The sequence below is a fragment of the Pseudophryne corroboree genome, chromosome 6 (assembly GCF_028390025.1).
Source record: "Pseudophryne corroboree isolate aPseCor3 chromosome 6, aPseCor3.hap2, whole genome shotgun sequence".
NCBI classification, from domain to species: domain Eukaryota; kingdom Metazoa; phylum Chordata; class Amphibia; order Anura; family Myobatrachidae; genus Pseudophryne; species Pseudophryne corroboree.
The window spans coordinates 815,565,940-815,580,462 of record NC_086449.1 but is presented as its reverse complement, the minus strand read 5'-3'; the positions used below and the strand labels follow the sequence as shown (position 1 = coordinate 815,580,462).

Here is a 14,523-nt window from a genome sequence, read left to right as displayed (position 1 = left end):
AGGACGGCTGGAGTCAGAAAATCTGACTCGCTGTTTATCCTGTATGCACCCAACAAGCTGGGTGCTCCTGCTTCAAAGCAGACTATTGCTCGTTGGATTTGTAGTACAATTCAGCTTGCACATTCTGTGGCAGGCCTGCCACAGCCAAAATCTGTAAAAGCCCATTCCACAAGGAAAGTGGGCTCATCTTGGGCGGCTGCCCGAGGGGTCTCGGCTTTACAACTTTGCCGAGCAGCTACTTGGTCAGGGGCAAACACGTTTGCTAAATTCTACAAATTTGATACCCTGGCTGAGGAGGACCTGGAGTTCTCTCATTCGGTGCTGCAGAGTCATCCGCACTCTCCCGCCCGTTTGGGAGCTTTGGTATAATCCCCATGGTCCTTTCGGAGTTCCCAGCATCCACTAGGACGTCAGAGAAAATAAGAATTTACTTACCGATAATTCTATTTCTCATAGTCCGTAGTGGATGCTGGGCGCCCATCCCAAGTGCGGATTGTCTGCAATACTTGTACATAGTTACAAAAATCGGGTTATTATTGTTGGGAGCCATCTTTTCAGAGGCTCCTCTGTTATCATGCTGTTAACTGGGTTCAGATCACAAGTTGTACGGTGTGATTGGTGTGGCTGGTATGAGTCTTACCCGGGATTCAAAATCCTTCCTTATTGTGTACGCTCGTCCGGGCACAGTATCCTAACTGAGGCTTGGAGGAGGGTCATAGGGGGAGGAGCCAGTGCACACCAGGTAGTCCTAAAGCTTTTACTTTTGTGCCCAGTCTCCTGCGGAGCCGCTATTCCCCATGGTCCTTTCGGAGTTCCCAGCATCCACTACGGACTATGAGAAATAGAATTATCGGTAAGTAAATTCTTATTTTACTTAATTTCATATTTTTACATTTCTCAATAAGGAACTTTTGGCCTAGGGGTGCTGTGAAAATAATTCTGATACTCTAGAGTGCTGTGATTCAGAAAAGTTTGGGGACCACTGACCTAGACGGTTCATATAAACGTTAATGGGCCAAATCTAAGCTCAATTTCATAGTCAGCTGCCCTTATCTCTGCAACCAAAGGCTAGTTGGGGGGGGCAAATACAACATCCACCAGCCCCAACGATGGCTGTATTGCCAGGAGTTTAGTCACAGTCAGCCTGTCAGTCTAACGACCATTGGGGGTCATTCCGAGTTGATCGTAGCTGTGCTAAATTTAGGACAGCTACGATCATCTTCCCTGACATGCGGGGGGACGTCCAGCACAGGGCTAGTCCGCCCCGCATGTCAGTGCCGCCCCCCATCCCTCCACACTCAAATACAAAAGCATTGCACAGCGGCGATGCCTTTGTATTTCAGGAGTAACTCCTGACCAGCGCCGGGAGGTGTTTGCCGCTGCCGCTGGCCGCAGCGGCTGCGTGAGAAGTCACGCAGGTGCCGCGGGGCCCCCCACCCCCCTAATGGTCCGGCCACACGTGCGTTGGCTGGACCGCTCCCCCTAAACGTCCAGCCTCCTCCCGCCCAGCGACTGCCTCTGTCTCAGAGGCGATCGCTAGGCAACGACGACTGCCATGCACCGGCGCACTGCGGCGCCGGCGCATGCGCATTTCCGACCCGATCGCTGCGCTGCGACAAACTGCAGCGAACGATCAGGTTGAAATGACCCCCATTGAGGGAAGGCAAAATAACTTTCTGCCTTATTTTTTTTGGATGTGTTCCAATACGCACTCCCTGATCGTGAAGGACTGTTATAAACTGATTAGTGGATTATAATAAAAGCAGGTTAAAACTCTTGCAACAGCAAATGTTATTTTTTTTGTCTCACTAAAAAGTTTCTTGTGGCTCCAATTTGTTTTTATGTAACAGAATGTAGGTAGTTTGTGTCATAGTTTATTAATCCTGATTTAGTATTTATTTATTAACAGTTTCTTATAAAGCGTAGCAAATTCTGTTGCGCTTTACAATTGGAAATAACAATGTAATAACAAAACTGGGTAATAACAAACAGTCATAGAGGTAGGAGGGCCCTGCTCGCAAGCTTACAATCTATAGGGAGATAGGCATGGATACACAAGGATAGGTGAATGAAATATCATTTAGTTTGTTTGAAATGCTCAAAATTATATTTAGAAAAATTGTGATTGCCGTAAGAAATCCCCGGACCGTTTTGAATGACTTACTACTAGTTGTGTATGTCCCCACTAATAATACCCACATTTCCTTTCACAGAACTTTTTGAGGAACCAGAACAACAAAACCAACTACAATTTGGTGTGTGAGACCCTGCAGTTCTTGGACTGTATTTGTGGCAGTACGACGGGCGGCCTGGGACTGCTGGGGCTCTATATTAATGAGAGGAACGTGGCTCTAGTGAACCAAACGCTGGAGAGTTTAACGGAATATTGCCAGGGACCCTGCCACGAAAACCAGGTCATTATAACAATTGGTGGTCCAAGTGTGTGCAATTTTGGGCACCATTTTACAAAAAGGATCTCCTGGAGCTAGAAAAGGTTCAGAGGCGGGCGACCAAACTAATCAAGGGCATGGAGACTCTGGAATACAAGGAAAGGCTTGCAAGGCTAGGCATGTTTACATTGGAAAAGAGGAGATTAAGAGGGGACATGATCAACCTCTACAAATATATAAGGGGTCAATACACAGAGCTTGGGAGGGATCTGTTTTCTAAGAGATCAGCACAGAGGACACGTGGTCACTCGCTTAGGTTAGAGGAGAGGAGTTTCCGCACATTGAGGCGAAAAGGCTTTTTCACATAAGGACAATACATGTTTGGAATTCCCTGCCTGAGAGAGTAGTAACAGCGGACTCAGTCAACACCTTTAAGAATGGGTTAGATAAATTCCTAGTGGATAAAGATATTCAGGGTTATGGAGCGTAGGCACGCATTATAGTTAATATAACTAGTCCTAACATAAAAATAACTAGTCCTATAATAAGACTGCATAGGAGACCACAAATAGGTTGAACTCGATGGACAATTGTCTTTTTTCAACCTTAGTTACTATGTTACAAGCCAGGGCTCTGTACTGTATTAAAGTAACGCGTTTCAGAGACTGGAGCTGCCGGCGTGTGCTTATCCTCCACTCCGAGCAGATGGAATGAAATTAAAAAAACTATATATTGGATTATTTTGTAACTTGACATAGGTATGTTAAATTTGGCAGCTGATGAGATCCGCTGGGTCCTATAAACAAGTTAGGTGTAATTAAGCTGTAGCAATACGCAGCCTCGCACCACCATCCTTAGCTACTGTAGCTGCAGAATTACGGCTCCCCCTAATTGCGCCAGAGAAGTTTTCAAAATAAAGTTTGCGAATGAGATTAAATCTGATCTGTGATGAGCAATTAAATATTTGAAGCAGAACGAAAAACTCCAAATGTATTTTTAACTTGTTATTCTGTCCGCGGATAATGTTAGTTTCTGAGATAAACTCAATTCTCCCAACACCCAATGGGGTATATGCAATTGCGGTCGAATTTCCGAAAATGTCGAAAAACGGGAAATTTTCGCCCCAAAAAAAAAATCGACAATGCAATACAGTACTTTTCGACAAAAAAACTGACTTTTCAAATTCGACTTTTTCAAATTCGACATTCGACAAATTCGACATTTCTGCAATGGTACAAATGCGGCTTTTCGACAAAAGTATATTCAATTGAAGAATGTCAATTCGACAACCGTGCTTTTCGAAAGTAAATTCGTCATTTTCAATCGCCTCACTTTGCTGGCGGAATGTAATAACATTTTTTAAAAACATGTTTTTTTTTGTGTTTTTTTTATTGCTAATAGCATATCTATTTATATTAGAAGGGATTAGGTACTTGGTTTGTCTATTTAGGAGGCACAAGTATTTTTTAAAATATATATATATTTTTTTTAATGGAATGGGTTAAAAACCAGAAAAAAAATGCGTGGGGTCCCCCCTCCTAAGCATAACCAGCCTCAGGCTCTTTGAGCCGGTCCTGGTTGTAAAAATACGGGGGGGGAAATGACATGGGATCCCCGTATTTTTAGAACCAGCACCGGGCTCTGCGTCCTGTCCTGGTGCATAAAATACGGGGGACAAAAAGCGTAGGGGTCCCCCGTATTTTTAACACCAGCACCGGGCTCCACTAGCTGGGGAAATAATGCCACAGCCGGGGGACACTTTTATATCGGTCCCTGCGGCCGTGGCATTAAAACCCCAACTAGTCACCCCTGGCCGGGGTACCCTGGAGGAGTGGGGACCCCTTCAATCAAGGGGTGTCCCCCCTCCAGCCAGCCAAGGGCCAGGGGTGAAGCCCGAGGCTGTCCCCCCCATCCATGGGCTGCGGATGGGGGGCTGATAGCCAGAGTGTAAAATGAAAGAATATTGTTTTTTTTTTTGCAGAAGAACTACAAGTCCCAGCAAGCCTCCCCCGCAAGCTGGTACTTGGAGAACCACAAATACCAGCATGCGGGGGGAAACGGGCCCGCTGGTACCTGTAGTTCTACTGCAAAAAAAATACCCAAATAAAAACAGGACACGCACACCTTGAAAGTAAAACTTTATTACATACATGCCGACACACACATACTTACCTATGTGGACACGCCGTCTCTGGCCACGTCTCCATCTGTCGACGTCTCGAAGAATCCGGGGTACCTGAAAATAAAATTATATACTCGCCTAAATCCAGTGTCCTGTTCTTTTATTTGTAATCCACGTACTTTGCAAAAAAACAAACCGCATACCCGATCCACACGGACTTAAAGGGGTCCCATGTTTACACATGGGACCCCTTTCCCCGAATGCTGAGACCCCCTGTGACTCCTGTCACAGAGGGTCCCTTCAGGCAATCAGGGAGCGCCACGTCGTGGCACTCTCCTGATTCCCTATGCTCGTCTGAGCTGGCAGACAGCGCATCGCACAGCACCTCCATTAGTTTCAATGGTGGGAACTTTGCGGTCAGCGGTGGGGTTACCCACGGTCAGCCACTGACCGCGGGTGACCTCACCGCTGACCGCAAGGGGTGACTAGTTGGGGTTTTAATACCACGGCCGCAGGGACCGATATAAAAGTGTCCCCCGGCTGTGGCATTAACTCCCCAGCTAGTGGAGCCCGGTGCTGGTGTTAAAAATACGGGGGACCCCTACGCTTTTTGTCCCCCGTATTTTTTGCACCAGGACCGCACGCAGAGCCCGGTGCTGGTTCTAAAAATACGAGGGATCCCTGTCATTTTTTGCCCCGTATTTTTACAACCAGGACCGGCTCAAAGAGCCCGAGGCTGGTTATGCTTAGGAGGGGGGACCCCACACAATTTTTTTCCGGGTTTTTTACAGTTTTTTGTACCGTCTGAAAAGTCGAATCCAGGACGCACTAATCCGTCATTTGGTCAGTTTTTCGACAACGGGACTGTCGAATCCGTTTTTTATTGAATATGTCGAATTCCGGCACCCGCCGGCCGGAATTCGACGGTCGAATTTTGTCGAATTTAAAAACGGGCGAAAAAGTGCCGCAATTCGCCCGGAATTGCATATACCCCAATGTCTTTATGGCTATTGGTCATTAGATCGATCACACATAGGTCAACAGTCATTAGATCAAGCGCTATTTGTTGACATGGTCATTAAGTCGATATGGAAAAAGGTCGACATGAGGGGTTTTTTAAACTTTTTTCGGTGTGGTTTTCTTCGTAAAGTGACGGGGAACCCCAATTAGTGCACCGTGTCCCCTCGCATGGCTCGCGAAGGTGCCTCGCTCCGCTACTGCTGCGCTCGTCACAGGTTACTATTCCCAATCGTAGTCCACGTGGATCGTAAAGTATGAAAAAGTTAAAAAAAATGTTTTTTTTTAATTAAAAACTCATGTCGACCTAATTATTATTATTATTTATTATTAACAGTTTCTTATATAGCGCAGCAAATTCCATTGCGTATTACAATTGGAAATAACAATGATATAACAAAACTGGGTAATAACAAACAGTCATAGAGGTAGGAAGGCCCTGCTCGCATGCTTACAATCTATAGGGAAATAGGCATGTATACACAAGGATAGGTGCTATCTGTTGCATAGTTGTCCACCAGATTGCACAGGTTCTTGGTGGGCTGTATGATATGGTATCTCAGCAATGATGAACCGGGGTTGAGAGGAAGGATGAGAAGACGTGTGAGGATATGTGTGGACTGTGCAGAGTGGATGCAATTTGATAGGAAGGTTTATGAAAGTTATGTGGGCGGTTCTGGAATTTGATAAGCTTGCCTGAAGAGGTGAGTTTTCAGGGAACGCTTGAAGGTTTGGAGACTAGAGGAGAGTCTTATTGTGCGTGGCAGGGCATTCCACAGAGTGGGTGCAGCTCGATGAAAGTCCTGCAATCGTGAGTGGGGCGAGTAATGAGTGTGGATGAGAGACGCAGATCTTGTGAAGAGTGGAGAGGTCGGGTTGGGAGATATTTTGAGATAAGCGAAGTGATGTACGTTGGCGTAGTTTGGTTAATGGCCTTGTGTGTGAGTAGACGTATTTTATATTGAATATGGTAGAATACAGGTAACCAATGGAGGGACTGACAGAGTGGATCTGCAGACGATGAACGTCTTGCGAGGAAGATTAGCCTTGCAGCTGCATTCAGAATGGATTGTAGTGGTGAGAGTTTTGGGAAGACCAGTTAGGAGACTATTGCAATAATCAATGCGGGAGATAATGAGAGCTTGGATTACAGTTTTAGTAGTGTCTTGTGTAAGGTATGGTTGTGGTCGACCTAATGACCGTATCCCGTCTTTATTGCCGGAAGGAAAGAACAGGATCCGTCTGATTCACGGTTATCGGCGAGGCCTACAAATCTCCCTGTGATGTGATCAGGCAGAGTAACGGCCTCCTTGCTGCAGTTGGGTGTAATGTAGGCAGCTTCGGGGTTAAAGTAACTTAATCTAGATTGTTCGTTCTTGGAAAGGTGTTTTCACCCGGAGTATGGGGGTGATTAAGAGTTCGCCGCAACCCAAGACATGTTAATTAAGCTATCTTCCTGTCTGGGTGCAGATCCGACATAGACATAGAAACATAGAATTTGATGGCAGATAAGAACCACTTGGCCCATCTAGTCTGCCCCTTTTTTTTTATCCTTTAGGCAATCTCAACCCTTTTTGAACCTTAATTCTTTGTAAAGATATTCATATGCCTATCCCAAGCATGTGTAAATTAATTGCTCTACAGTCTTAGCCTCTACCAGCTCTGATGGGAGGCTATTCCACTTATCCACTACCCTTTCTGTGAAATAATTTTTCCTTAAATTTCTCCTGAACCTCCAGTCTCAGTGTATGTCCTCGAGTTCTAGACGTAACTACTTGCTACTCTGCGTATCGTGCGGCACATGGGCACGTCTTGTTTTCAGATTAAGGCGCATGCGCAGTCGGCTCAAAATCAGAAAATGCGACCATTTCTTAAGAAGTTCCCAACTGAGAATCTACAACTCTTATGTGTGCTGATTTTCTGCGCTGCTACCATGTGGATCATCTCAAAAATAATTGGCCGACATTTTCCGCCACAGAAACGGTCATCGAACAAGTAGCCAGTAACTGTATAGAGCGGGAGAGACAAATGTTTGAGCGCAACGGAATATGCCAGCGCTATATAAATAAATGTAGGCAGAAGCTGGCCAAAGGGACAGAAAATAAAGACATAGGAAGATCATTGTAGCATAGTTTTGGTTTCACTTCATCTTTTACAGTTCAGCAGAACCTAAAGCCTCCGTTATCTCTTTTCGCAGACGTGTATCGCCACTCACGAGTCCAACGGGATTGACATAATCATCGCCTTAATTCTCAACGACATCAACCCGCTCGGCAAATACCGCATGGATCTAGTGCTGAAATTAAAGGTGCCACATACTGATCGCATTCACCGCAATGTTACACTGACCAGCACGGAGTCTCTAGCACAGGGACACAATTCAGGTCCATTGTTGTGTGTCATCAATGGCAGGTTATGTTTTACTGTAACCGTTGAGCTGTTCAAACCCAGTATGGGGGGACTGGAGGTTAGTGATAGGCACTAGAGGGAGTGTTAGGGGTATGGAACCACCACTTATTCAGAGGTCTATGTCCAATGTGACAGTCACATGACTACCAGGACCCAGAGCTGCACTGGAACCGCTGCGGCAGCCGGTACCAGGTAAGTGACCGCTGGGCCATCAGGGACTTCACCATTCCTGTTGACGTCATCCATGTAGACATAGGGCTGATTCAGTTGTTTTGGGTGTCTAATTTTCCAATCTAAACTCTTGATGTTTGTTTGCACGTCCATATCGCGCACGTAAAGCGGCTAAAACCATCTAAAGTCCTGCTTTGGGTGTCCAAACTCCCATTCAGACGCCCAAAGTTCCGACTTAGCGCACATTTCTTCTCGCACCTCAGGAGGCTAAACTACCGGGCATCTAAACGTAGCAACAATTGAATTGCTCTTTTTTGGACTTCCTAGTGATAGCCGCCGGGTAAAACAATTGAATCGGCCCCGATGACTGTTGACATGGTCACTGTCAACTGTGAAACCCTGTTGACATTTTTGCGTTGACATAATAGCTGTTGACCTAACTTACCACACCACGTGACCTCTCCTGCAGCATGACCACAGCAATTTAAAGGGCACCGGCTTTAAAAAAAAAAAAAAAAACTGGTCAGGGCTGGCAGCAGGGCAGGACCAATCACAAAAGCTAGTCTGGTTCTAGTTCCTGGGTTTTTGGAAACCTAACAGTCCCCTTGCAAATTTGTAAACAAAAAATGTGATTCTTGAAGTAGGGTCAGAGAGTCTCCCGTAGTCATCCGGTCACTGGTGCCTGGTTACGTTTGGCTTGAGAGCTGTCACTGGATACCTTGGTAGACAGGGGCCACTATTCCCATCAGGCCTTCCTGGCTGTCCCAGATGTCCCTTCCCCAACCTTACCTCCCTTCCCCCACCTTACCTCCTGTTCTTCACACCCCTTAAACAACTGATCTAAGGCACCCAGTGCAGGGGTCTCACCGGCCAATCTTCTTGTTTTACTTCTTGTCCAGAACAATGCTTCCAAACTTCTTCTGGCCATCATGGAGAGTCGGCACGACAGTGAGAACGCAGAGAGGATCCTGTATAACATGAGACCTGGAGAACTGGTAATGAGCGGCGTCGTTATACCAAGTATACACGGTATAGCAGATATCCTCGTAACCTGTAACCATTCATCTGTACGTACAGGTAGATGTGATAAAGACGGCCTATAACCAGGGACTGGAGAACGAGCACGATGAGCATGGACCGGACGATCAGGTGTCCCCGAGGGCTGTGGGGCACAACATTTACATACTGGCGCACCAGGTAGGACTTATGTGTTTACTGTAGAACTGGGTTTTGTTTTTGGAGAATTTCTCATATAGGCACAGCACCCGAGACGGCATGAAGGGGTGTGAAACATTGTACGGTTGTAGAAGCCGCTGTTTGGGTAACGTCCATCAGACGTTCCATCAGATCCATCCACAAAGGATACAGTTTATTCTCAATGCTGTCCCGGCTGTTATCCAAAAATCATCCGTTGTAGTGTTAGTAGGGGCTAGTGACTCGCAAGCTCCGGGTCTTCCAAGCCACATGTATTGTGAAAGATTATTGGCACATGCAAACTCTACGCCGTTAGTAAGCGGTAGTTGTATGAAGCAGTGAAAAGTGCGGAGAAGTGAGTCCCTGGAGAAGTTGCCCATGGCAACCAATCAGCTGCTACGTATAATGTTATAGATTGCATGTTATATACCACAGTCAAATTGGTTGGGCGTTGTGCTATTGTTTGGTAAAGTCTAGCAGCAGTTCTCACGTTTTCCATGAAATGTTGGTCACTAGTGGGCGCTGTTCTGCTGGAACTGCTAGTGGCTGTTGCCGTTTACCTCCAGGGAGCAAACAAGATGGCAGCTGCCACCCGTGTTTATATGTCAGGGGACACGTTCCCCTGCCAGAGTCACTTGCTGACGGCTGCAGGAAAGCTCAGTATTTATAAACCCATCCTAAAACAGAACAGTGAAAGTACTAAATGAATGCAGACGCTTGTGCGGAGGATGTCACCCAGCGCGCACGTGTCACATGGATGTGCGCGATGTCAGGGCATCGTGCTTGCTTCCTCCCGTGTGGTGTTTGTCAGCTAGGCCGAGCCTGGTTCCTCTTTTCCAGGTGGAACTTGCAGTCTGTCGCTGCTATTTTAAGATGAAGGCTTCAGTTTCAGGTCCTCTGTAATCTATTTCCACCCCTGGTGCAGACAGTGTATTTTTGGCGCAGTCAGGCTAGGAGGAGGGGAGCTGGGGGGGTAGTTCTGCGACTGCATCCTGTCATGCCCCACCTGGCATTCGCTTTACCAGAAGTGTACCGAGGTTCTTGTAAATGGCTGACCCTGTGTGTGCGGCAACACATAAATATGCCACAGGGGTCATGGCCAGTGATTCATCAGGTCCCGGGAACACAGCTGGGCATACAGCCTTCTCTCTTCATATTATCGCATATTAGCAGATCCGTCTGGGGGATTTCTTCTGATGCAGGTGGATGTAGCTTTGTATGAGAAAATGCATCCTGCAAAAATTCCCTTCCGAAGGCCCTAGAAACAGTTCAGCCTATTTTGCTATTGTATGGCGTGCTGTAAGACGACGTATCTTCCCCGGCGCATTTATTCCGATATACAGTATATTATCCAAGGTTGTATCAACAGCCAGAATAACACTGAGGATCCAGCAATGTGCTAAGACCATTGTGCAGTCCTGTCGGGTAACTCTTCCTGCATTAACCGCTGTGTACTATGGGGGTCATTCAGACCTGATCACTCGCTAGCGTTTTTGCAGCGCTGCGATCAGGTCAGAACTGCGCATGCATATGCACCGCACGCACTGCAATACACAGACGCGTCACACGGGTACAAAGCGGATCGTTGCTGTGCGATGGGTTTTACAAAGAATCCATTTGCACAGCCGATGGCAAGGTGATTGACAGGAAGAAGGCGTTTGTGGGTGGCAACTGACCGTTTTCTGGGAGTGGTTGGAAAAACACAGGCGTGTCCAAGCTTTTCGCAGGGCGGGTGTCTGACGTCAATTCCGGTCCCGGACAGGCTGAAGCGATCGCAGCGACTGAATAAGTTCTGGGCAACTCAGAAACTGCACAAAGTTTTTCTGTACAGCTCAGCTACACATGCGATCGCACACTTGCAAAGCGAAAATACACTCCCCTGTGGGCGGCAACTATGTGAACGCAGGACTGCAAATAAACACTAGCGAGCGATCAGGTCTGAATGACCCCCTATAACTTAAACACCACGTGAAGTTCTAGGCCAGGCTGTACTTAACATATAATAGGGGTGTTTCCTGTAGGTGCATAGGGAGTCCTTTCGGAGAAAGGCACCTTCATAAATAAACATTATTATTTTTAAGAGGAGTACGCACACTGTAGAAAGCGATTGCAGCCTGCGGAAAAGCCTCACCATGCATATGCGCACAAAAGCGGAGATTGAGCGTGCGGGCGGACTGCTTTGTTTGTCTACGGAGCCCTCTGTCCGCGGAACTGATCTGTGTCACAGGGCACATAGGCTAGTTTCCCTGCATGTTTGCTGCGTGCCGACAGAGGGCATATTCGGACCTGATTAGGTCTGAATTAGCCCCCGAGACCAGTCAGCTCCCAACTGTCATTTTTCAAACACATGACATTTAGGAGGTGAACACACGACAGGAGCTGATTGGCCGGAGCTCCACTTATCATACGCAAGGAGTTTTATCACTCATTGATAAATGAGCCCCTAAATATGGAAGGAACGCCGGGGATTTTTTACTATCCTTTAGGGATTGCAGAGAAATCTTCCCTACGGCGATGCGACTGACCCCTGTCTGCGTTATATTGTTACCCACTGAGGGGGCGGAATGTCTCCCCTCTTTATTGCAGACGCACCTGGCGGATTTGTTGTGCAGTGGAAGTTGCGATAGAACGGTGTGTCTCGCTCAGTGGAGCAGGCAAGAGACGGGTACACCGTGACTCACAGTCTGGAGCTGGAATGACAGCACCTAATTACATTGCTGCAGAATCAGGCGGTGCCGGAGTCTCGTGCTCAGAGACTGTAAGCTGTGCAGCTGTGGCGCGTCCCCCCCCCCCCCCTCCCCTCCCTGCTGCCCATCATTACACCCGCTCTGCCGCCCTGGATGGTCAGATTGCTTCATGCAGAGTTCTTATATTTGCTTCAGTCTTACAGTTATGTCCTTTCCATAAAATCATTTTACCTGCTGGCGTCGTGTGGTGTTTACACCGCACTCTGGTGATGTCAGACCTTAAAATGTAAAAATGAAGTCCACACGACGTTCGTACAAAATAATAATAAATACTACCCCCCTCCTCCCCCCCATTTATAATATGATGATCAACAGTTTATTCTTACATTTTCTGATCATGGACAAATAAACATGCATTTAAGTTTCTAACACACCTACTTGTGAGCTGGGGAGTGCTGGCAACATGTATCTATTCCGTTTGAAAGCACAATAGTCTCAGATCTCTCAGTCCCCCCCCCCCCCCCCCCCCCTGATCCCCCACCCTTCCCTACTCCCCCCAGCCTGAGTTCTGAGCTCTCATCCCCCCATACGCAGTCTGAATTCTCACCCCCCCATACTCAGTCTGAGCTCTCACCCCACCCCTCAAACTCGATCTGAACTCTTACCCCCCGACCCATACTCAGTCTGAGATCTCACCCCCCCCCCATACTCAGTCTGAGCTCTCACCCCCCCCCCCCCCCATACTCAGTCTGAGCACTCACCCCCCCCCCCCCCATACTCAGTCGGAACTGCTCCCCCCCCCCACACACACGCACACACCATCCTCAGTCTGCCCTCTCAACACCCCCCCCATACTCAGTCTAAACTCTCACCCCCCCCATACTCAGTTTGAACTCTTACCCCCCCCCCCATACTCAGTCTGAACTCTCACTCCCCCCATACTCAGTCTTAACTCTTACCCCCCCCATACTCAGTCTTAACTCTTACCCCCCCATACTCATTCTGAACTCTCACCCCCTGCCCCCCCATACTCAGTCTGAGCTCCCAACCCCCCTCCCCCCCCCCTCCCCACCCTCAGTCTGCCTCCTTCCACCACATACACCACAATATAATATAAGTGAAATGATTTTTTGCTGTGGTGTATTATGCTGCTGCCTCTGCTCATCGTTCACAGGAACTGATAACTGCAAATGTTGGTTTTCAATGACGACTACAGTACATGGCTCTTAATCCTTCATAAGGAAGCACAACATGGATACCATATTTGCAGGTCATCCCTGTAGGGCAGTGGTTCCCAACCTCGTTCCTCAAGTACCCCCAACAGTTCATGTTTTCCAGGTCAGCTAGCAGTTGAACAGGTGTTTTCATTACTCACTGACACATTATAAAAGACCCACAGGTGGAGCAAATTATTTCACTTGCAATCCTGTGAGGAGACCTGGAAAACGTGAACTCTTGGGGGTACTTGAGAACCGCGGTTGGGAACCACTGCTGTAGGGAATACAATGTATAGAGTGCACAGTGCTTGCAGTCTCCAGGTAGGTAGCACCTTGCTGGTCAGGTTATCTTTACACACTGCGTGCATGGAAATAAATACGTATATATTCACCCCAGCGCAGCGTCTGAAGCATTTTTTGTGGTGTCCCCACCCCCAGCCCCGTACGCTTAAATAGGTGTACGTCGTCCTCTTAAGGATGCACTTGCACACCTATTTCTCTTACGTCCTAGAGGATGCCGGGGACTCAGTAAGGACCATAGGGTATAGACGGGCTCCGCAGGAGACATGGGCACTACAAAGAACTTTTAGTATGGGTGTGCACTGGCTCCTCCCTCTATGCCCCTCCTCCAGACCTCTGTTAGATCCTGTGCCCAGAGGAGAATGGGTGCATTACAGGGGAGCTCTCCTGAGTTTCTCTGAAAAAATAATTTTGTTAGGTTTTTTATTTTCAGGGAGCACTGCTGGCAACAGGCTCCCTGCATCGTGGGACTGAGGGGAGAGAAGCAGACCTACTTAAATGATAGGCTCTGCTTCTTAGGCTACTGGACACCATTAGCTCCAGAGGGAGTCGGAACGCTGGTTTCACCCCGCCGTTCGTCCCAGAGCCGCGCCGCCATCCTCCTCGTAGAGCCAGAAGATAGAAGCCAGGTGAGTATAAGAAGAAAAGAAGACCTGAAGGCGGCAGAAGACTTCAGATCTTCACTGAGGTGCGCGCCATTGCTCCCACACACTACACACACAGAAAGACACTGATGGGTGCAGGGCGCAGGGGGGGCGCCCTGGGCAGCAATAAACCTCGGGTATGGCATTTCAGGGTGCATTAGGCTGCGGAGGCAGTAAATGGAGAGATCCCCCGCCATTTTTTATATATTGAAGCGGGACCGAAGCCCACCGCTGGAGGGGGCGGAGCTTGATCCCTCAGCACTAACAGCGCCATTTTCTCCACAGAACGCTGCAGAGAAGCTGGCTCCCAGACTCTCCCCTGCTGAACTCGGTGTCAGAGGGCTGAAAAAGAGGGGGGGGGGGGGCATTTTC

The 14,523-nt window shown here is 47.8% G+C and overlaps 1 protein-coding gene across 4 annotated transcripts in view; it reads left to right on the top strand.

Moving 5' to 3' along the window:
* Positions 1-14,523, top strand: part of ITPR2 (inositol 1,4,5-trisphosphate receptor type 2) — a 490,021-nt gene that overhangs the window by 309,392 nt on the left and 166,106 nt on the right. For all 4 annotated transcript variants that reach the window (XM_063929104.1, XM_063929105.1, XM_063929106.1 and 1 more), the window contains 4 exons: positions 2,214-2,414; positions 7,727-7,837; positions 9,009-9,104; positions 9,187-9,306. In XM_063929104.1, the coding sequence (XP_063785174.1) occupies positions 2,214-2,414; positions 7,727-7,837; positions 9,009-9,104; positions 9,187-9,306 (528 nt within the window). The remainder of the gene's footprint in view (positions 1-2,213; positions 2,415-7,726; positions 7,838-9,008; positions 9,105-9,186; positions 9,307-14,523) is intronic.